Below are 25,492 nucleotides of genomic sequence, written 5' to 3' on the forward strand. Positions count from 1 at the left end.
ATGAAAACCCATCATAGAACAAATCATACAAAATTAGTCTAAAGGGTTAAAAATCATGAAATATGTCATCCAACACATTCAGTGGGTACTCAACTCTGATACTTGTCCTAACTCACTAGGACAAATGCTTTAAGGGTTTGGGATTTGGACTTGAGAATTTATCTCCCTTCTCTTATCATTGAGATAGTATAATAGGGTACACTCATCCTGGCAATTCAGGGAAGTCGATACCTGGTACTTGCAACCTGCAGAAAAACCATGCATGTACATATGATATATAATGCTAAGCTAAACAAACAATGGCAGGAAGTGGTGCATCGTGTAGATCCCGACTAAGCAGGTGACTACGACTCCCTTAACCACATTAGAAACACCATACAATATGAAAAGATGCACACCATACACATGCACGTATGGGGTAAGTATAATAAAACACATAAGATAATAACCATCCATCTAGTCATCAATAATAACCGAAAATAGTATAATGATCATCATGTATGCATGAAATGTAAAATCTAAATGATCTCATCATATATCAACTGAATCCATATCATAATATCTGATAGTGTCAAAACAATACCACTAATCCATTAACATAAAACTAGTCTATCATAGTCTGATAATAATAGCATCAATGTCTAGAAAAGATGTGAATGAGGGTAGGCACTACATCCACCCCCCCTTGGGTTAGGCTTACTCCTAGAAGCCTACAAACAAGTAGGGATATAACTCCCTCAATCTAGCTGCATCCTCCCAAGTAGCTGAAGAATCATCAGTAGGGTCCCATTGGACCCTTACCTGCTTGATGGTTCGACCCCTGAGGGTCAACCCACACTGCTCCAGAATACGAACCGGCTCCATAGCCAGCTGCATGTCCTCTACTTGCAATGCATTCCAATCAAGAACATGCACAATATCAGGAATATACTACCTAAGCACTGAAACATGGAAAACATCAAGAATGCGATCTAGGCTAGGTGGTAGAGCAAGACGGTAAGAAATCGGGCCAATCCTCTCTAGAATCTTGAATGGTCCCACAAAATGAGGTGCTAGATTAGAACCCTTTCCATATCAGATCAGACACTTTCATGGTCGCACTCTCAAGAAAACCTTATCTCCCACAGCAAACTGCTTATCAATCCTATGAGCATCGGCATACTTCTTCTGCCTATCTTGTGTTGTGGTCAAGTGCTCATGGATACGCACTACCTGTTGCTCCATATCACGAAGCATCTCAGGACCCAATAGGATGCAATCCTCAAGACTGTCCCAACTCAATGGTGTACAACAAGGATGTCCATATAATGCCTGAAATGGCACCATACCAATAGAACTATGATACCCGTTGTTGTAAGAAAACTCCACTAGATAGAGATAATCCTCCCAATGTGTCTGCCTATCCATTACATACATCTATAACATATCCTCCAAAACTTGATTCACCCTCTCTATCTGACCATCAGTCTCTAGATGATATGCCAAACTGAAGTTTAATTGTGCTCCAAGCTCATGCTGCAGTGATATCCAGAATGCAGATGTAAATACAGGATCCCTATTAGATATGATCTTTCTAGGAATACCATGTAACTCACAATATCATGCATAAAGACATTTGCTACAGAAGCTACTTTGTAGGAAGACCTAGTCGGTGAAAATTGTGCCACCTTAGTCAACCAATCAACGGTGACCATGATAGCATCATGACGTCGAACTATCATAGGTAATCCTACAATAAAATCCATGGAGATGATATCCCACTTCCAAGAAGGAATGAGATTAGGCTGAAAAACTCCAACCGGGTGTTGGTGTTCTGCCTTGACTCTGTGAGACTCAAGACACCTAGCCACAAAATCAGCAATATCTCGCTTCATCCCAGACCAAAAGAACAAATGCCTCAAATCAGCATGCATCTTCTTGACACCTGGATGTGCTGAGTAAGGTGTACAATGGGCTTCTTCCAATATCAAGGTGCAAAGCTCATCTAAAAATGGCACATAAATCCTCCCCAAATGTCTCAAAAGACCATCTAACTCTCGAACGTAATCTGCAAACTTACCTTCCAAAGATCTTCCTGAATCAATCTCTCTACACACTTCCTGATGCCAGGAATCTATAGGAAGTGCCTGAAGAATATGACTCCTCAAATCCATACTAAGTGTCATCGATGATACCACATGTCTCCTACGACTCAAAGCATCTGCCACCACATTCTCCTTACACTGAATGTACTTAACCTCAAAATGATACTCGCATAGAAACTCCATCCATCGCCTCTGGCGAGCATTTAAATTAGGCTGAGTAAAAATGTACTGAAGCCTACGATGATCGCTATGTAGCTCAAATTTGTGCCCCAACAAGAAATGTCTCCATCTTGTCAAAGAATGAACTACTGCTACTAACACAAGATCATGCGTAGGATAATTTAACTTATGATCCTTGAGCTTGAGTGATTCATACGCAATCACCCATCCATTCTGCATCAACACTGCCCCAATCCCTTCAAGAGAAGCATCTGTACATACCATGAAATCACCCTCTGGATCAGGTACGGCTAAAATCGATGCACTAGTCAAAAGCTCCTTGAGCTTCTGAAAAGCTTCCTCACATTTCTCTATCCACACAAACTTCTTTCCTTTCCTCTGAAGAGAAGTGATAGGATGTGCTATCCTAGAGAAGTTTTGAACAAATTTGTGATAATAACTAGCTAAACCCATGAAACTACTAATCTCTGACACATTCGTCAGTGTCGGCAAATCTATTATCACCTGAATCTTTGCAGGATCCACTAAAATACCATCACCTAAAATAACATGCCCTAAATACTAAATCTTCGATTTGAAGAATTCACACTTAGTTGCATTAGCATAAAGTTGATTGTCCCTAAAACATTGCAATACCAACCGTAGGTGTTCCTCATGCTCCTTTTGAGTCTTAGAATATATCAATATGTCATCAAGAAACATGAGTACAAACCTGTCCAGATATGATCGGAACACACCATTCATCAAACTCATGAAAACCGATGGAGCATTAGTCAATCCAAAAGGTACCACTGTGAACTCATAATGCCCATAGCGTGTTCAAAAAGTGGTCTTGTGAATATCTTCTTCCTTAATGCGAAGCTGGTGGTATCTTGACTTAAGATCAATCTTGGAGAATACTATAGCTCCCTTGATCTAATCGAATAAGTCATCAATCCTAGGTAAAGGATACCTATTCTTAATAGTCACCTTATTCAACTGTCTATAGTCAATACGAAGGCACAAAGAACTATCTTTCTTCTTCACAAAGAGCACTGGAGCTCCCCATGGTGATACACTAGGTTGAATGCTCCCTTTGGCTAGAAGTTCCTATAGCTGAAGACATAGCTCACCCAATTCCTGAGTAGTCATGTGATAAGGAGCTTTAGAGATAGGCTCCGCTCTAGGAATCAGATCAATACTAAAGTCAATGTCCCTCTTTGGAGGCATGCTTGGAATCTCACTTAGAAAAACATCTGCATACTCTTGCAAAATCGGGTGATCCAAAGTCTTCCTCATCAAGATCATTTACCATAACAGCAAATATCTTACATCCCTTATGGAAACTTTGCTTCAATTGCATAGAAAAAATCATCCGCAGAGATATAGGCCTTGGTATCCCAACTATCTTCACATCATTCCCTTGGTCATCTTGGCACAAAATGATCTTCTTCCTACAATCTATACTAGCTCTATGAGATCCAAGCCAGTCCATACCTAAAACCACATCATAGGAACCAAGGGGTATGACTCAAAGATGTACTGTCACATCAAAGCTTCCTAAGCTAATCCCATACTTATGAACTACAGAATCTGTGGAGACCTTAATGCCTAAGGCTATTTCCACTTGCCAACCATGATCTTGCTTCATCGCATCCAACTTACACTTAGAAACTATAGATGGTGAAATAAATGAATCTGTAGCTTCTGAATCAAACAATACTGAAAGAGATATACCTCTAATAGAACCTATGGTCTCAACCATTGTTCCCTGATGGTCTGCCTGACGCTGATCAACTATTGCAAATACTCTATGAGCTCTACCTGCATCGCCAACTGTAGGCTCTGAAATTGTAGGCCTAGGTCCTGAAAACTAAGGTGCTCACTATGGACACTGAGCTGCATAATGTCCAATCTGACCACATGAAAAACATTTCATATTTTTGCCAGAACCTCTTCCCATAGGTGGTACATTTGATTGCTAACGTCTGTTCCTGCTCACAAAAGATTGGCTACTCTGAGCTAGCTGATTGGTCTGATTCTGTCTATTGCATTGAGCATTGCAGTTGTTATTGGTGTTAGAACCTTTACCACCACCTTGAGATTGAGAATTTGAGCCCTTCTGCTACTGCGTCTGCTGATACTGCTTCCACTTAGAGAAAGAAAACTTCTTGTTACCACCTGAATTGTAGTTTCTTTTAGATCTTGATGCTGCTAGCACTCCTACAAAACCACCTTGACCAAGGTTGACACTTTGCTCAACAAGGATAGCTCGATGCACCACATCCTTGAGGGTCTTTGGCTCAAATACCTTAACTCCCCCAATAATACGGTTATTCAAACCCCTAATAAAATGTTGTGTCAAATGAGCTAAATTTTCACTGAACCCTGAAAAATGCATGAGCTCATAAAACTTATGCTCATATTTGGTCACTGACAAAGTGTACTATCTGAGATTATGAAATTCATCATCCCTTTGTTGTTTTCATTCCTTTGGTAGGAATCGTTCATGAAAACTCTCTAAGAACAGTTCCCATGTGACACTGCTCATATCGATTCCCAGCTTCTTCTCCTCAATTTTCCACCATGTGGCCCCAAAATTCTCTAAATTAGTGATCACAAATCTTGCCTTAACATTTCTATCAAACTCTTGCATGGCAAAAATCCTATCGAGGGAAATAAGCAACTACTTAGCCACATAACCAAAACCTTGCCCATTGAAAGGCTTAACCTTGGATCTTGAAAGATCCTTCATCTAAGTGGACACAATGGACCTCTGATGATCCTTTCAAGGAATTCTAGATCTAGGTCTATGCTCTTGTTCTATCTGATGCACTTTAGGCTATTCTTGAGTAGGAGGTAGACGTTCTAGAATAGTCTGCATCATCTATCTCAAACTGACCTCTTCAGACTCAGCTTGGTCCTCTCTACGGCTCTCTTCTTGCTGCCTACTAGAGTGCTCTTCCCTACTCTGTACATGAGCCAATCCCTCATGGGCAGAGTCATGGACACTGATAGCTCTGCCATGACCACGGCCTCTACCACAGCCTCTAACAGAAGACCTAGTCCCAAATACCATCCTACAACAGTACAAGGTACTTAGTTCAGTTCTATTTTGTTTAAGTAAAATTTCCAATTTTGAAAACTAAGTGTTGAAGTATGAAAAATATACAAGTAACAGTTCAAGTTCTATTTCAGTTCACCTAGTTTTCAAATTGAACAGATACACTTGATAGTTCTATTTTCTAGTTGCTCCAAAATACCCAGAGCTCCCAATGTAGAAACTTGGGCTCTAATACCAAATGTAATGCCCCGCCAAGGGATCCAAAGAATTAACCTAGAATTTCACTAACTATTTTTTTTTTTTTTTCCATAGAAGTAAACATCAAATATAACTTATGCACATTAATGGAAGCAATAGAATTGTCCATCTGAAAGTAAACATAACATAAATAACAGATTACATTCTTTAAGATCCCTTAATGTTGAATTACATACATGAATCCATCTAGCACAACATCCACATGAAATAATAATGATACATCCAATATACAAATGTCCTTTCTAAATTACATTCCAGAATGCACAATCATCCACTGTACATGTCAGAGGGTATGTAGGCACAAAAATATACATACATAGAATAAGGTACATCATCCTATTCTAATCCATGATACATTAAAGTAGAGATAATCACATGATACAACATCATAAAGAACATATACATCCATCATAAAGATCAAACATAATAAACTAAGTGCACGGTTCCTCCCAATCGTTAATAGCATCATTAGACCATCGTGGATCCTAGCCATCCCTCCGTGCGTAACATTCCAAATCACCAAAAAGATCATCACTACTAACATAGTAGGAATGTCACTCCTAATAAATACAACATCATATGTAGAGGTAATCTAACATGCAAATAAAAGCATAAGATAACATCATCTAACATATGGTAATCATCAATGAAAAAGGATACATATCCATCATCATGAAGGACACATCAGCCACGATGTCTCAATGAATCTCAAAATGATAAGAGTGGAAAATACACTACCACTCGACCACGTGGTACCTAAGTGGTCCACTCCCACCGTGCGAAGGAGATAATCTCAAGTCCCAAACAGGCTATCAAAATCACATAGCACATATCTCCATAAGTCTAGGAATCCTAAAAGTATACTAACTCAAAGGTTCCAAACACAAAATCTAACATCTAATCCCAGAGTCACACAGTGACATGTAGGAACCTTCGATGCAAGCGGTAAAGTGTCATCACAATTATCACGTACAAGTTACCCTGGCAGTTAGCTAAACTCCACAGGTCCATACTAATTTCATGCGGCCACTAGTATCTTCTCATACTGACGAGGCATACTACGGAATGCAAGGTCACAACCATGCATCTCACTACTCCCATCCTAGCCTGTACAAGCACTCAAGGCATGGGAAAGAACAAAACTCTTATCTTTTTAGGTTCATTTTGTTAGTATTAGGTGTGAATGTTATCACTTATTAATCCAACTTACAATGAGTTACCTTGGCAGCCTCTTAGGGCCCTGGCCCACATTGCAAGCCACTTCCTGTCACTACATGCAGATATCCTACCCTAATGCTCATGGACTCATAAATCTCAAAATAAAAAAAGATAATCCATAATAAAAATCATTAAATATGCATAAAAGCATCAAATCTCCATGAACAAACATCCATAGAAAATCATGAACACAACAGCTCTCTATTGGCAACTAAAGTATCACTAATAATCAAATATCTAATGGTTCTTAATAACCAAAATATATATCCCAATCATATTGTTCCAAGACTCCAAAATTGGTTGAGTCAAACATGTCACAACATGACATCATCAAGAATAAATCCACATCTCAGTCCCATCATGGTGACTAGAAAAATTACCAAGGATAATTGATCGATGACCAAAATAATGGTTAGGTCAAGAGTCTCATACACAAGAATCTCAACTATAACAATCAGTAATCACATCCAATACATTGAGCATTCCATGACAAACCATGGTTGGAGTTATAAAAATCGAGATTAAAACATCATCATGACATCACAATCACATAACCCCCAAGCCTTTGGTAGATGTCCTATACTGGTCAACACTAGTCAAGCCAAAACACAAAACAATAGCATAAAGAATACACAATGTAAACACATGTTTTGGTTTTGCTAAGTTTTCAAATTTGAATTTAAAAGTCTCAGTTTACGTTTTTCCAAATTATATTAAGTGGACAAATTTCACGTTTTTCCTAACCCATATATTTGGTTGATAGATAAAAGTTTCTCCCCAACACTATTAGACTCAATTTTCTAATTGTTCTAATAATATTTTGTTTATATAACATTGTTTGAAAATTGACAGTCTCAATGAATCAAACTTCGATTATATATTCTAATAACTAATCTTAATTAGACTGAGTGTAATTAAACTAATTATTAATATCTCTTCATAATTGAAAAGCTCAATATCAATATTTTAAATCATTAAAAGAGTGATCCATTAATTTAGAACTTTATAATATTCATTTATAATTAATTATATATACATATATATATATATACATACATAAATATATATATATATATATAATAACATTTAATAATTAATGATATTGCAACAAAATTGAGATTCATATCCTAATCTCATATGAAATAATGTTGCAAATAAAACTTTATATAATTTAAAACCAAACTCAAATCGCAATGTGATTTTAAAATTGCGCGGCCCAATACATCCGTACCGCAGGTACACTGCAGATCGCAAGTACATTGCAGTCGCAGGCCTGTGGTGGGTGGGGTATATAATACCCGCCTAACATTTCATTTTTTTTTTTTTAACGTGATTTTCAATAACATTTTTTTTTATAAAAACTTTCCCATGCGATATGAAATACTATTAACATGAAACTCTATCGCGATTTGACATTCGATTATTATATGAATAAATATATATATGTATATATATACATATGTATGTATATATATATATATATGTGGGTATATATATGTATATATATATGTGTGTGTGTATATATATATATATATATACATACACACAGAGTTTATCACCATCATAGCACATACATATATATATGTATATGTGTATGCAGATTCAAGAATATACACAGTTTACTTAGAAATTCTAATTTTCAGAATTTTCCTTTAAATCTTTGATCTTCAAATTTATCCAATAAATAATCTAATGGATTTGGCTATGGATTTAAACTCTAGCCCTGTTTTCTTTCAGATCTATGCATATAAAGATTTCCACATAAATTCAATTGCCCATATTGAGAATGCATACAATAAAAATATGAAATTCCTCAGAAGACATATGGAAGACACGAAGAAGATAGGGAATGCAAGATGTCAAAATAGCATAAGTAAAATCACAAGAATCTACCCGAATTCTGATGCTAATTCACTTTTCCTTAGAAAACCCACAGAGCAAGCTCCCTTCTTCAGAATTTTTGAATCCTCCAATGCTCCAATTGCACTCCAAATGCTATGTCTAAGCTTCTAGGGATGCCTGAATATAAAGAGCTCTCAAGAACCCTCTAGAATGTTTCTAGAAATAGCTGGAAGGTGTCACCAACTAAGCATGGGTCCTTTCCAGCCTTCAAGATGAGCCATACGGTTGTAGACACCATGTGCTTAATTAATGCACTAACCCCTGTTTTGTTGACACATGAGAAATAGAAAAGTGCGTTAACTCCCATGCAAGGTTATAACTCCAATCCACTTTTTATATAATTTCTATTTAAATATTTATAACTTTTATTTTAATTTTTGTAACTTTTATTATTTTATTTATTTATTACTTTATTATTATTTTATTATTATTAATTATTAATTATTAAGTTTCTTTTATTTAATTCTTTTCTCTCAATTAATTCTCATTTAATTAATTATACTCAAAATATCAAAGATCATGATATTTTATTAGTTTTCTCCAAAATAATTAATTTATTAATTAAATCTATTTATTAAGACTTAATTAATAGAAAATTTACCATAGACCTCCAAGATAAAATATGAAAACCCATCATAGAACAAATCATACAAAATCAGTCTAAATGGTTAAAAATCACGAAATATGTTATCCGACACATTCGGTGGGTACTCAACTCTGATACTTGTCCTAACTCACTAGGACAAATGGTTTAAGGGTTTGGGATTTGGACTTGAGAATTTATCTCCCTTCTCTTATCATTGAGATAGTATAATAGGGTACGCTCACCCTGGCAATTTAGGGAAGCCGATACCCGCTACCTGCAACCTACAAAAAAATCATCCATGCACATACAATATATAATGCTATGCTAAATAGACAATGGAAAGAAGTGGTGCATCGTGTAGATATTGACTAAACAGGTGACTACGACTCCCTTCCTTAACCACATCAGAAATGCCATACAATATGAAAACACGCACACCATACACATGCAAATATGGGGTAAGTATCCATAATAAAACACATAAGATAATAACCATCCATATAATCATCAATAATAACTTAAAACAGTATAATGATCATTATGTATGCATGAAATGTAAAATCTAAATGATCTCATCATATATCAACTGAATCCATATCATATTATCTGATAGTGTCAAAACAATACCACTAATCCATTAACATAAAATGAGTCTATCATAGTCTGATAATAATAGCATCAATGTCCAAAAAAGATGTGACCGAGGGTAGGCACTACACTGTCACAATTTCTCTCTCTTTATGTTGACATCATGTCTCCTACCGTATATCCTCTTTTGTCACTCTCACACATATGTCCTCTCTCTCTCTCTCTCTCTCTCTCTCTCTCTCTCTCTCTCTCTCTCTCTCTCTCTCTCTCCCTCCCTCCCTCCCTCCCTCCCTCCATACATTCAATGCCCAAATTATTGTCTTTTTCTCTACCTCATCTGTCTCCCCTATGAAGTTGTCTCTTTCTACCTCATACCTTCCCATGTTCCTCCCTTTCTCCTATTTCCACCTCTTCTTACCACATACTCTCCTTTATTACCATTTATCTCTACATCGTCTCCGTCCCTCTCTTCCTCCTTAATCTCTTTAAGTCTCTCCTCTCCTTCCTATCATAATATATTCCTCCTATTCTCTCTCTCTCTCTCTCTCTCTCTCTCTCTCTCTCTCTCTCTCTCTCTCTCTCGCGCATGCACACACACACACACACAAAATCCTAGCTCCCTATTTACCATCTATATCAAAATCATGTTTCAAAATATATTTTTCTCACATGCGTCATTATTTCTCACAATATCTCTATATGTTGACCTCATGTCTCCTATGTTATATCTCCTCCCCCTCTCTCTCATGTCCCCTTGACTTGTTATCACCTACTCTCCTTGTCTCATGTATCTTTATGTTTTACTTTCTTTCTCTCTCCTTCTCCCTTTCTCTCATATCCATCTTTCTCTCACTATATCCTCCCCTTAATTACACTATAAACATCCCATGTCTCAAACTCTCTTTCTCTTCTCTCTCTTCATTTCTCCCCCTAATCACTAACTACTCTCTTCCACTCTATTATCTCTCTCCTCTCACCAAGTGTTACAATCTCTCTCTCTCTCTCTCTCTCTCTCTCTCTCTCTCTCTCTCTCTCTCTCTACCTCCCTCCCTCCCCCTCTCTCTCCCTCTCCCTCTCCCTCCGTCCCTCTCCATTTCCATCCATTTGATGCCCTAATTATTTTCTTTCTATCTACCTCATCTCTCTCCCCTATGAAGTTGTCTCTTTCTACCTCATACCTTCCCATATTCCTCCATTTCTCCTATTTCCACCTCTTGTTACAATATCCTCTCCTTTATTACCATTTATCTCTACATCATCTCCCTCCCTCCTTGCCTTCTTAATCTTTTTAAGTCTCTCCTCTCCCTCCTATCATAATGTATTCCTCCTATTTACCCCCTATATCTACTCCATATCTTTCACTCATGTATCTTTATCTCTCACAATATTTGTTGCACATGTCTCTCTCTCTCACACACACACACACAATCTTGGCTCCCTATTTACCATCTATATCTACCTCATGTCTCACAATGTCTTGCTCACATGTGTCGTTATCTCTCACAATATCTCTCTATGTTGACCTCATGTCTCCTATGGTATATCCCTCTCTCTCATGTCCCTTTGAGTTTTTATCACCTACTCTCCCTATCTCATGTATCTTTATGTTTCGCTTTCTCTCTACCTTATCTCTCTCCTTCTCCCTTTCTCTCATATGCATCTCGCTCTCACTATATCCTCCCCCTAATTACCATATATATAGCCCATATTTAAAACCCTCTTTCTCTACTCTCTCCTTATCTCTTCCCCCTAATTACTAACTACTCTCTTTCACTCTATCATCTCTCTCCTCTCACCAAGTGTTACCCTCCCTCTCTCTCTCCCTCCAACCCCTTCTCTCTCTTCCTCCCTCCCTTCCTTATACCCAAATACATCCATGTGATTCCCTAATTACTCTCTTTCTCTCTATCTCATCTCTCTCCCCCACCATGTTGTCTCTTTCTACCTCATCTCTTCACCTCTTTTATCTTTCTCTTTTTTCCCACACCTACTTAACATTTCATTCCCTAATTACTATTTATCTCTACATCATGTCTTTCACCCCCTCCCTCTTATCTCCCTCTCTCTTTCTCCCTATTTGGACTCTTTAACTTTCTCCACTCGCTCCTCTCACAATATCAGCCCCCTAACTTTTTCACCCTCTATATCTACTACATGTCTCTCACCGTCTCTCATACATATGGCTCTTTACCTCTCACAATTTCTCTCTCTTTATATCGACCTCATGTCTCCTACCCTATATCCTCTTTTGTCACTATCACACATATGTTCTCTCTCTCTCTCTCTCTCTCTCTCTCTCTCTCTCTCTCTCTCTCTCTCTCTCTCTCTCTCTCTCTCACACACACACACACACACACACACACACACACACACACACACACCCTAATTATCATCCATCCCCTATAGTCCATCTCTCTCCATTCGATGCCCTAATTATTGTCTTTCTCTCTACCTCATCTCTATCCCCTATGAAGTTGTCTCTTTCTACCTCATACCTTCCCACATTCCTCCCTTTCTCCTATTTCCACCTCCTCTTACCATATCCTCTCCTTTATTACCATTTACCTCTACATCATCTCCCTCCCTCCTTGCCTCCTTAATCTCTTTAAATCTCTCCTCTCCCTCCTCTCACAATATATTCCCCCTAGTTACCCCCTATATCTACCCCATGTCTTTCACCATATTCCCCCTATCTCATGCTAATGTCTACCTTGTGTCTCTCATGCCTTCATACCCCCTCTATCATGACCCCTCCTATTATTATTATCTTCTCTATTTATTTCATTCATCTCTCTCTCTCTCTCTCTCTCTCTCTCTCTCTCTCTCTCTCTCTCTCTCTCTCTCTCTCTCTCTCTCTCTCTCTCTCTCTCTCTCTCTCTCATGCACGCATGCACACACACAAGCACGCACGCACCCATGCGCGCGCGTGCATGCACACACGCACACACACACACACACACCTTTTAAACTTTCACTATATGCATATGTTTAAAATGAATTCATAAGATTGATTTTAATTGTATGGAAACCTTTCTCATAACATTCTTTTGATTTTAATTTTATACATTTACCTTCATTAATTTAATATTTTTCCAAATTTATAAATTTTAATCTTATTTTAAAATTTGTTATAATATCTACCATTTTGTTCAAATTAAAATCAATTGTAATTTCATTATTTTATTATAGTCTGAATCTTTTTATTTAATTACTTTGTCAAGATTTAGTTATGCTAAGCATCTTTCAGTTTATACTATTAGAAATATGGAAAAAAAAAATCATAATCTTACTTTATTTAAGTATTTGTAACTAAAATACATCATCCAATTGAAAAATATAGAAATATCTTAGTTTTCTATATACTTTTAAAAATATTCTATAGACTTTTGAAATTATATATATGAAATGACACTTTTCTTATATATATATAGAAGGTTTCAACTATTTCTAAACATCTTTTATTTTCAATTAGAAAAGTAGAAAGTTTCTATATATTTACTTTGTGCCTTTCGAATATTTCAACATTTTAATATAGTTCACATAAATATTTTTCATTAGAAAAGTGTAAAAATTAGAAATTTCTAAATAAAAATGCATTTTGTCAATATAGAAATATTTTATTGAAAAGTGAGATCTTTAAATGTTTAATGTTTACTAAATTTTTATTATAGTAATTAAATTCTAAACACTTCATAAAATTGATAATTCAAATAGATATCAAAAAAACATATTATTAATTTCTACTTAAAAATACATGAAGAGGAACATACTTCCAAACTTTAGAACAAAATAATAAAATGCCTCTCATCTTTATATTGATTTATTTGAACAATTTATAAAGAAGGAAAGAGGAATTTCCAATTTGAACTCTAAAATAAATTAAAAATAAATAAATCCTCTGACCCAAACAACAAACGAGGCCCCAATATTTTACACTACCTTACTAGCACCAAAATTGTTGTTGCTACTAATTCAATTGGATTGTATCTTTTCATCTTCTTTTGATACCAATTGTTCCATTGTAGAAATTATGTCTAGAACCTAGGCTATTAATTAATATGTTGTGTAATGAATCATCGTATAAAGGTTCAATTTTAGTGTTGAATTTGACGTTACTGTCTACCCTATCAAGACAATCGTAACATACCTGGCAAAAATATAATCACCCCCTGCAACCCTAACTTTTTCATGAAATGTGAATGGAAACACTTTCGAAGCAATAAAACTGACATGCATTTTTATCATATGAGGAGGACAACCTGACATTGATGATCGATAGTTTAAAATAAGGCTCAGGTTCTGTAAAACGCTTGAAATCACTCTTTTTTCTTTGGCCATGATAGAGAATTTAAAAAGAGACAATGAAGTGACATAAAGCACTGTATGATAGAGATGGAGATGACTAGAGGTGTTAGTAATAGAAGACAAAAAAAACTTACAAGGACAGTAATTTGCATACGAAATTCCATGGAAGAGGGAGAAAATTCACCGTTTCCTGATCAATTTTTCATTGTTTGATGTGTTTTCCCCACCTTTACCCTCCTCCTTTGTAGCCTCACTAGAAATATTTTCTTTTAAACATCGTAGGATTATGAGTTGTATCATTCAAGAAGAATTTTAGGTCTCCGTCAAAGAAGTGAAGTGATCTAAAGTGTTGCATGATAGAGATGGAAATGATACAACTCAGACACTAATCTATCCAAACTATTCTTTGAATTGTAGCCATTAACAAATGCAATATTTCTTTATAATATATAATTATTTCATGTTGCAAGACATGCAAACGACCATCTAATTTAATGAAAGTGTCAAAAAAATTGCATTGATGAAATCTTCCACTATAGAAAGCCTCTTGGCTTAAAGACTGCCAAAAACATATAATCCTATTATATTACAAAAGCCCCTTTCCTTTCCTATTACAATAGTAAAATGATCCATTTAACTAATTCTTAATGAAACTCCTAAACTACCATTACAACAAAAGGTTGACATAACCTAAAAAGGTTTGATTGCAATTAGGAGTATTAGAAGCTTAAAAAAGTAGGGGCAGTACAATATCAGGGGCATCAGCAGTACGAAAGGCGAAGTTGTGAACGATCGTTATACCCACTATCTCAGCACACTCACCAAGCTGATAAGGAAGGACCAGTCTGATGGCCTTCTGAATAGGCCATGATGTAAATGTTTGCCTCTTTGCACTCTTGTTCAACATCGAAGCCTCTTCAGCTAATTTTTTGAAAAGATCTGTTACAAATGAGTTCATTATAGCCATGGCCTTTTTTGAAATATTCATTTCAACACTTGTTTCCTTTTCTACCTCTACCTCTTCCTCTTCCTCTTCCTCTACTTCTTTACCCTTTTTACTTTTAAACTTTTTTCCTTTACGCTCTTTCTTTTTCTTCTTTTTCTCTTTGAGTGGAAGGCGCCTATTGACATCTTGAAGAACCTTGTTTATGTAAGTCTCCCATGTCTCAACTCTTTTCTTCTTCCTCTTCATTGCAGGGGCCTTCTGAACAACCCTAGAAGGGCTGGGGGTTTCTCCAATGGTTTATTTTCAGCCCTGTGAACCATTGTTTCTCGCAATGCACAAATGAATTAAACACTCTTTTCTTGGGTAGAGACCATTGCAAGAAATGAAACACTCTCTTGTTATATATAAAACATTATCATCATTTCCTATTGGCTCCCACATTTTTGAAAGACTTTTTCTATTTTTTGAAATTTCCAAATTTGAAGTTTGAAAAATGTTATTTTTTATATGAATTTATAATTTTGATATATAAAACCATTTTTGATAAATTTAAGAAACCTTTTATTAAGTTGAAGAGCCTAACACTTATTATAATCTACTATGAAATCATTATTTATTTATATCAATATTACATTCATCTAATTTTGTAATATTTTTTAATTAAATAAATTTTATTTATTTTTCTTATTTTCACTTATATAAAATATTATAATATATGTCTCAAACATGATTTAGTTTCAATAAATTTATAATACTAGTTAATTTAGTATATAATGGAGCACCTCTATTTTTAATTCAAGACTGAAAATTGGCTAAAAGCAACCATCAAATTATAAATTTATTTTTTATCCACACAATCCATTTGACAAGTATGGCTACTATATTTACCACAATGCATAGAAAATAGAATTAATCATTATCAAAGAATATGGATAACCTTCCAAATCTATGCAACTATTAGAACTAAACTACAACTAATTTAAAAATCCAAGCTAAGAAAAGAAGCACATAAAGATGGCTATTGAATTTCAGCTTATAGGTTGCATTTTTTTAATAATGAAAAATAATAAGATAAAATAATAATATATGTATGCAAATATTTCTCATAAAATTATTACAAATATGAATTTAAGTAGCATCTAGGCATTAGAATCACTTTGTCTAATTAGTAAATTAATTTCCACCTATTAGAAATATTTTTTTTAAGTTCATATATTTGCAAAGAATTATTATTTATTTATTAATTTTATGAATTAATTTTCTAAAATAAAAAGTATTTTTAATTTGTATACTAAGTCATTTGGAATAAATGTATAATATTGTTTTTTTATAGTTAAATTTATAATATAATTATTTCTAGATAAATATTTTCATTTTAAATTTTAAATATTATATACAACAAGTCACTACTTGACATTTGTTATTATTCAATTATTGATTAAAAATCTACGCATTTACTATTTCTATTATTGTGTGAGTTCTTAAATTTAATGTTTCATATCCTTGAAATAAATTGTACTTGTATTCTAAAATCAATCAAATTACTCCAATATGAATATTAGCTGTGTTTATTAGATAGTTGATTTTCATTCATTTTTCATTAATGTGTGATTATTTCTTCTTATTTCAACCAATAAAAACTCAAGATTTTTTTTCTAATTTCTAATTTTATGTTTCTATAGTATACTCATAAAACTTTTGCTTTCTAAAACTATATATATTCCTTGTATAGGGATCATACGGTTGAGGTACAAGCAACCACTATGCATTATGTGACCTTTTAGAATGCATAGAAATTTTAAATTTTATATTACAAACAATCATTCATTATAAAAATTAAATTTTTTAAAAGAATTATTAATTTTTGAGGATACATTGTTAAATTTTAGACTACAATGTCAATATTTTAAAAGCATTCTTAATTTTTTTATGATAGAATGTTAATTTTTAAGAAGCATTCATAATTAATTTGAGTGTTTAACTAAAAATTTTAATTTATTTTAATTTTTAGCTTTCTTACTATATTAAATTATACTTCATATTATTATTTAACGTATTTATTTCTTTATATTATTAAATTAATTTCTACTATACCTAATTATATTAAAAATTATAACATAATTAAATTGAATTTACTCTATTTATCAAATTTATTTAATATTTAAAATTTAAATTTTATAATTACTTTAATTAATTTATAAATTTTTATAATTAATTATAAATTTAATTCAGAAAAAAATTATATGTTAAAGAGAATTATGTTTAAACTTAGTTTAAGGTTAGCTTAGGTTGAATATATAGTTTATACTTGTATATTAGTTCAATTAGAAATATAATTTTTAATTTTAGTTTATATGTAATTCTTTTTTTTATGTATTTAGATAGCAACCAAAAAGGGGCCTAACCCCGTAGTATAGAAGGCTAGAGACTAGTAGGTAGTTACTCCTTTTTATCTAACCAAACCCTTTTATGGACATCAAAAAAATTGTAATAGTTAATACCATAACATTATACTTCAAAATATCAATATCAAACATACTACCCTTAACATACATACTATGCCAAAAAACAATCCAACATTAGAGATTAGAAGCAATGCCATTAAAATGATTACATTAACCAAGCACGTCACATAGGGCATAGAGTTCAGAGTTAACCATAACATTATAGAAAGAAAAAGAAAAGAAAGCATTGGAGATAGTTCCCCTCCTCCTCTAGATCCTCCTCCTACTTTACTTTTCATTGTGATTCTCCATCATTGGTTTCTCTACCTCTTCCTTGACTGGTTTCTCCAGTAGAGTCTTGAGCCAATCATCTGCTAGGAAGCTATAGAGCGAGCGAGTGGTATCACTCTCTTTTCTCATGTCCTTGTCATTATTGTTCACCTATAGAAAGTATAGAGTTCTAGTCACTGAATGCATGAATATAGTACAGAACTCAGCAAGTCTTTGAAGCTTTTGACACAGGCTTCTTGATTGTCAGCGAATTCATGCATTGGTTTCTCTAGCTTGTCCAACTAGGTTTTACTTTGATCCTACCCATGGCTATGACACACTTTCTTCCCCCCACCCTTAGTAATGTTCTTCAAAGGGGAGGTGATACCTTCCCCCAAGCTTTTATCCAAAGATTGGTTGGCTTCTAGGGTATCCAAAATGTGGGAATGTCTTGGAACAGTCTTTCCCCAAGAGCCAAGCTGAATAACCTTACTATTCCTCTTGGTGGATCTCCTTTTACTCTCTATGGACTCATAACTCATCTCCTATTTTGGGGGTGTCTTATTTTTTTCCAATTTAAGCCTTTTGTTGGACCTTCTTGCAACTTTATTACTCTATCTAGTATTAGTATTATAATCAATAATGTTGATGTTTTTCCTATAACTCAAGGGATTTTTGTCTACCTTCTTCAAGATATAGCAAGGGCTAGGGTCCATGCAGACTTGGGGAGTAATAGTGACAAGGGTTTTAACAAGAAGAGGCAGGTTGAGGGTGACTTGGAATTTATAATTTTTAAACATGAAGGCATGGTAGAGGGTATAGAAGGGTCTTCCTTCCACCCTCTTTTTCATAGCATTAAACACACTATTCTCCATCAAATTAAAACTAAGGTGTGGGAAGAAAATTAGGTTGTGAAATGGTTTAAACTAAGAAAGTCATAATTATACAACACTTGGAACGAATTTTTGAGTCTGACATAGCACATAATGACATAGCACACTATGTCCCATGGTTTGGATAGGTTCTCCCACAAAAAAAAAACCCCACATGTAAATAGGATCTTGTTTTAGGTAGAAGAATTTCCACAAGCTCATATTATCAGAAACCCCAACCCACTTATGCCAACTCTTTCTCTTGAGAGATAACCCACCAACTTTTATGACAAGCTCCTCTATTATTTTGAATACCACCCCATTAATATTTACCTTTCTGCTATTCTAGGTGTTGACAAATTATAGGGACACATGCTCATCATACCTTGTAATTCCTTCCATGAATGATTACAAACCACCTTTTTGCAAATAAACCCATGCAAACTCACTACCCCTAATATAGTCCTTAATATTATCTAGTTTAATGCAGTTGTTGGTACCCATGTCTCCTCCTAGTTCAATCTCTAAATCCTTAGTTTGCACCGACATCCCCTAAATATAAATAAACACAAAATATTTCCAAATATTCTAGACTTTATAGCAATTTTTTGGGTTCTCTCATCCACCTGGATCCATACTAATACACCACTTGTTGTACTTCATTATATTACATTTGAAAGATCACATTAACTTTCCACCATCATTTTTGTGGATGGTGGAGTTTGGATAACATCATCCTATTCCTTTATTCCTTCCACTTCATGACTAATTTTGGTTAGATCATCCACAACTTTGTTCCCTTCTAGATAGATGTGGTCCATGTGGACTTCAAGAAGCCCATTTAACAATATTCAAATTTCCTCTATTGTCTATTTTATCTTCTAGCTACCCTAACCTTCATCCTTCACAACTTTGATAATTAACATAGAATCTCCCTCAATAGCTATATCATTAATTGTTCTAGCTCTCTCTATCCTCATTCCCCATAGAATGGTCAAAGCTTTTGCTTGATTTTTTGATCTCCCTCAATAGCTCCCAGCATAGGCAACCACTACCTTACAAGTATTATTCTAGTCAACACACCAATCATAGTCCTTTTAGCAATTTCCAAGCCATCAAAATTGAGTTTCATCTAAGCTTGGCGGGGGTGGGAGTGTGTCAAATCATTTTACCTCTGGCAAAAACTTTAGATTTGTTGAATCTTTCCACCTTTACACTAAAGTCCCAAGATTTAACCATTCTCATATCTTGGTCTCTCATGGGGTTCAGGGGGGTTTCTAATGCTAGATCCCACTATATTCTTTTAGGAGGCTGGCCACTTTCTGAGCCACCACCATCCTAGAAGTAGCTTTTGCCCAAAATATGTGGTTTCTTCATTCCTTCCAAATTTTCCATCATACTTATGGGGGGATGACTCTTTAGAAGGTTTTGAGGTATAGGTCATTAGACGGACCATCATAGTTAACAAACTGATGGGTGTTTCTCACTGAAGCACCATTGAATCTCCCACATAGAGAAAATCTTCCTCCAAACCTCTGTAGAAAAGGGACAATGCATGAGGAGGTGTTGAATTGATTATGTTGCATTTTAACATAACACACATTAGTTGGCCAACTCGAATTCTCTACTTTGTAGATTATCAATCATGAGGATTACCTCATGTAGAGTTATCCAGCAAAAGAAATTCATCCTTGACAAGATCCAATGGTTCCAAAAATTCTTCCATTCTCTCAAGGATTGACATCCCCCAAGACAACAAGTATATGCAATGTTATATGTTGACTTTTAAACATTAATTATATATATTTAATATAATCATATATTATATATTAAAATATAAAAAATAATAAATGAAGTGCCTTATTTTACATTAACTATTGTTTATAATAATAAAGAGTAAGAAAAAAAAATTAATATAACCATGCTATAAAATTTTTAATTAGTTTATAAAATATTAAATTGTAAAATAGTATGACATAAATTTTCTTATTTTGTTTGATAACTATGGTCAATTTTTAAAATTACACACACACACACACACACACACACACACACACACACACACACACACACACACACACACACATCTTGCAATTCTTAAACTTCCTCTCTAACACTTCAAATCTACATACCAATCATAATGTGGTTTAAAAACACAAAAAAAAAAAAAAAAACCTTACAAGCTTAAATAACATTTATAAATATTTGATAGTGATAAAATAAATATAAAATATGAGAAGAAAATATTTTTTAATTGGTTGAAATAACTATTTTTAATCACTGGTTAATAATAGATTAATTTTTTTAAATCTATAATGGTACTAGATACCTAGTGGTACGTACTAAAAGTAGCTAAATATTTATGGATGAAAAATAAAAAAATTGATTGAATAAGCTAACTATTTGACAAAAAAAAAAACATAAAAAAATATAGAAAATTATCAGTCCTCAAATTGGCATTGTCTAGCTTCACTTGATGCTCAACTCATTTCTATTATGTCTCTTCTTTAAGGAGTCACTAGGGGATCATTGTCCCACAGTCACTTCTTGTCTCATTCAAAACTGTCTTTAGGAACCACACTGGTATCTAGGATGCAGCTTAAGCCTTTAGAGGCTGGTATCATCTCAACTACTACTACTTAGGTTTCATTACATGAAGTTTCCTCCCCTTTGTCTTTAGGTCCTACTAACATTGTGCTTGAATATATGCTTCCTTAGCTTCTTCTCTTCTAAAAGGAGATGCATTTTCATACAAGGAAAAAGATACTATCTCTTCAGCAAGGAAACTATTAGGATTAAACCATGGATAGAAATAACATTTACATACAAATATAAACAATATAAAAAATTAATAGATCACACAGAAAAGAACACAATACACCAAAATTTAATGTGGTTCACCCAATCCCTGACTATGTCCACCAAACACCAAGTCTGATATTATTAGAATCCAGTGATTACAACCTAATTACAATCTGTAATCCCTTATAGCTCAATAACACCACAAGAACCAATTTTGCATCACCACTATAAAAAAATCACTAACCCTAATCCCTTTAATAAAAGTAATTTTATGCTACTTTAGGGTTACAAAATGTGGCTATATGTGGGCCATACATTGGCCACGTCCCAAATTTTTTTTTTGGGGTGCTGCCCCCAAACCCCAAAGAATTTATGATGTATAGTACTTCCCTAATCATTCACCACAAAATAACAATCTCCCACTTGGGGACTGATTAGACTCCACACTAGTCAACAATCTCTCACTTGGAGATTGATCCTAGAGCAATATCACTACCACATGGGGCTACCTCTAGATCAAACCATTCTAGACTCTACTGAGCTTGTATTCATGTTTAGTCTAGAATATGAACCAAAGCTAAAGAGGAATTCAACTTCTCCCTTGTTACTACCTTGGTAATCATATCTACTAGATTTTCATATGTATGTATCTTGTCTAGCTTTAACTATCCATCCTCCAAAACTGATCAAATGAAATGGTACCACAACTATAATTATTTTATCTTTGAATGTAGAGCTGAATTCTTTACAAGTTGAATGACACTCTGACTATTTGTAAACAAATAATTATCCTTCTAAGGGTGTCCCAATTCTGCCAAGGAGAACTAAAGCCATATCATTTCCTTGGCTACCTCAGTGGTAGAAATATACTATACCTCTATAGTCGATGAAACATTAACCTTCTATCACCTAGAAACCCAAGTCACGATTACCCCACCAATAGTAAAGACAAAACCTATAGTACTCCACTTGGTATCAATATCCCCTACCAAATTTGAGTGAACATAGCCTTGTAAAGTAGTAGTAGAGCCCCCAAAGTGTAAAAACTTATTGGATGTTCTTCTCAATATTCGGAGAATCCATTTGTCTGCATTCCAATTTTCAATTCCTGGATGACTCATATACCTACTAATGACTCCCACTACATGTACAATTTCTAGCCTAGTACATACCACAACATATATCAAGCTTCCTACAACTGAAGAATAGGGTACCTTGGACATCTTATCCTCCTCTTCTTGTGTGTTGAGAAACATCTCCTTTGTCAACTTCAAATGACCAGGTAAAGGTGTGCTGATAGCTTTAGCATTCCCCATAGAGAAATGTTGCAACACCTTCTCAACATAATAAACCTTAGACAATGTTAATTTCCTGTTCTTCCTATCTCTACAAATCTTCATACCAAGGATTTTTTTTTTCTGCCTCCAAATCCTTCATATAAAATGCATGTGCTAATTGGCATTTCAACCCCCTAATTTGGTCCATGTTAGACCCAAAAACAAGCATATCATCAACATATAAACATAAAATAATATAGTTATCATTATCTAACCTCATAAAATAAACACAATCATCTAGATGACACCTATTGTATCCATGCTCATGCATAAATCTATCAAATTTTAGATACCATTGCCGACGTGCTTGCTTCAAGCCATATAAACTTTTCTTCAATTTGCACACTAAGTTCTCCTTACCTTTTATCGCAAAGCCTCTTGGTTGTACCATATATATGTATTCTTCCAAATCACCATGAAATAAAGGTTTTTTTAACATCAAGCTACTCTAAATGCAAATCTTTAGTAGCCACAATACTTAAAATAGTATGGATAGAAGTCATTTTAACAATAGGAGAAATTATCTCATCAAAATAAATACCTTTTTCTATTCAAACCCTTTTATAACTAACCTAGCTTTAAATCTTTTCTTACATCCATCCTCTTCTTTTAACCTATAAACCCACTTATTATGTTAAGCTCTTTTCTCAGCAAGCAATTTGCAAAATCCCATGTCTTATTCTTCAACAAAGAGTCCATTTTGTCTTCCATTGTAGACTCCCACTAAATCTTAGTATCCACCTATACTACCTCATCATAACATTTAGGTTTACTAGTATTAGTAAGTAAAATTGAATACAAAGAGGGAGAAAATATTTTTGGAGGTCTAATTTGTGTTTTTGACAACCTAACATTCACTAGTGTGTGGTATTTTTTGTTGCAGTTGTTGCACATCATGAGGAATGGCTAGAACATCATCTTTTGGAATATTATCCAACACTACATAATCATCTTCTTTCTTCTCATGTTGCTCCAATAGATCTTTGTACAACACTTTCTCATTCAATATGACATCTCTACTTCTTACAATTTTATGATTTTCAAAATTCCAAAACCTATAACAAAATTCTTTAATGCCATATGAAAAAAATATAAATTTCTTTGACTTAGGTTGTAGCTTGGTTCTATTTTCAGAATCTATGTGAATAAATACTTTACAACCAAAGGGCTTGAGAAAAGAATAACTGACCTTCTTACTAGTCCATGCTTCCTCTAGAATACCGCAACCCAAAGGACTAGAAGGACCTCTATTAATCAAATATACAAAAATATTAATAGCCTCTACAAACATGTGTAAGGGTAACCTAGCATGTAACCTCATGCTCCTTTCACACTCCATTATAGTCCTTTTCATGCATTTAGCCACTCCATTTCCCTCTAGAGTCCTTGGAAAAATTTTCTATCTATGAATACCATCAGTGGAGAAATAATCTTCAAATTCATGACTACAATACTGACCACCATTACTAGATATGAGACATTTTAATTTCTTACTAGTCTCATTTTCAACAAAGTATTTCCATTTCTTAAAAGTTTGAAATACATCAAATTTCTATCAAAGGAAATAAATCCATAGCTTTCTAGTTGCATCATCAAAAAATGTAACATAATAATGAGAGCCACCAAGGGAGATACCTTAGCCAGTCCCCATACATCAGTATCCACAAGCTCTAATTTATCCTTTTTTTTTTTCCTTCTGAGTCTTCACAAAAATCACTCTCTTTTGTTTTCCATACATACAAATTTCACAGAAGTCCATAATAACACATTTTAGACCTAGTAAAACATTCTTTGAATGAAGTATTTTTATACCTTTCTCACTCATGTGCTCAAGTCAGTTGTGCTACAATGTTGTATCTAAATTTACAACAGCTATTTGTTCTCCTTGCTCAACTGTAGCAATTGTTCCTAAACATTCATTTTTCTCTAAAACAATCAAAGAAGAAAGAAAAATATGACCTATACAAAGATATAAGGTTCCTACTATCACACTTTTTTCTACTACAAGGGAACCTTTTGTAACCTTCCATTTTTTATCATTAAAGTAACCACACAATTCTCATCACCAAGTTGCCCTGCTGAAATTAAATTCCTACTTAGCCTTGGAACATGTCTTACCCCATGTACTAGCCAATGATACCCATTCTACAACTTAATCTTAACTTTTCCCTTTCCAAATATACAAGCCCAAAATCCCCTTGGACATAATTAGTGAAATAACCTCTATAATGTGTAGCATGAAATGAAGCACCAAAATCTAAAACCCATGAATCATCAACACTTTCTAAAGATAGAAGCAAAGCATCTTCAGATTTTTTACTTACCACATTTGCCTCGTCTCCATCTGGTTTATGTCCTTCATTTTTCTTTTGAGTCCAACAATATTTCTTTTTATGCCTTGGTTTTCGATAGTACCAATAATCATTTGGTCCTCTCGATTCAAACCTCCTCCTTTCTGACTTTCCTCTTGATTTCACATGTTTTCCAAAATTATTTTCTCTTTCAATCATTCTACCTCAACTTTGTGCGTTCAAAGCACTTCTTGATGTACAAGTTTGCTCACTAAAAATAACATTGATCAGATAATCATATTTTAGGGTACTAGATCTAGGAACATAATTACTCACAATCATTACAAAGCCATTCCAACTTTCAAG

At 34.3% G+C, this 25,492-nt stretch overlaps 1 protein-coding gene across 1 annotated transcript; it reads right to left on the reverse strand.

Moving 5' to 3' along the window:
- Window positions 1–14,891: 14,891 nt before the first annotated feature.
- On the reverse strand, window positions 14,892–15,356 carry LOC149558455 (histone H2B.3-like). Its single transcript, XM_089830849.1, has 2 exons — window positions 15,215–15,356; window positions 14,892–15,103 (listed from the first exon to the last, which is right to left on the reverse strand). Exons 1-2 carry the CDS (start codon window positions 15,354–15,356, stop codon window positions 14,892–14,894), a joined length of 354 nt encoding a protein of 117 aa, XP_089686975.1.
- Window positions 15,357–25,492: the final 10,136 nt, after the last annotated feature.

The sequence above is a fragment of the Cupressus sempervirens genome, chromosome 5 (assembly GCF_028749045.1).
Source record: "Cupressus sempervirens isolate cs-2001-9-10 chromosome 5, ASM2874904v1, whole genome shotgun sequence".
Lineage (NCBI taxonomy): Eukaryota > Viridiplantae > Streptophyta > Pinopsida > Cupressales > Cupressaceae > Cupressus > Cupressus sempervirens.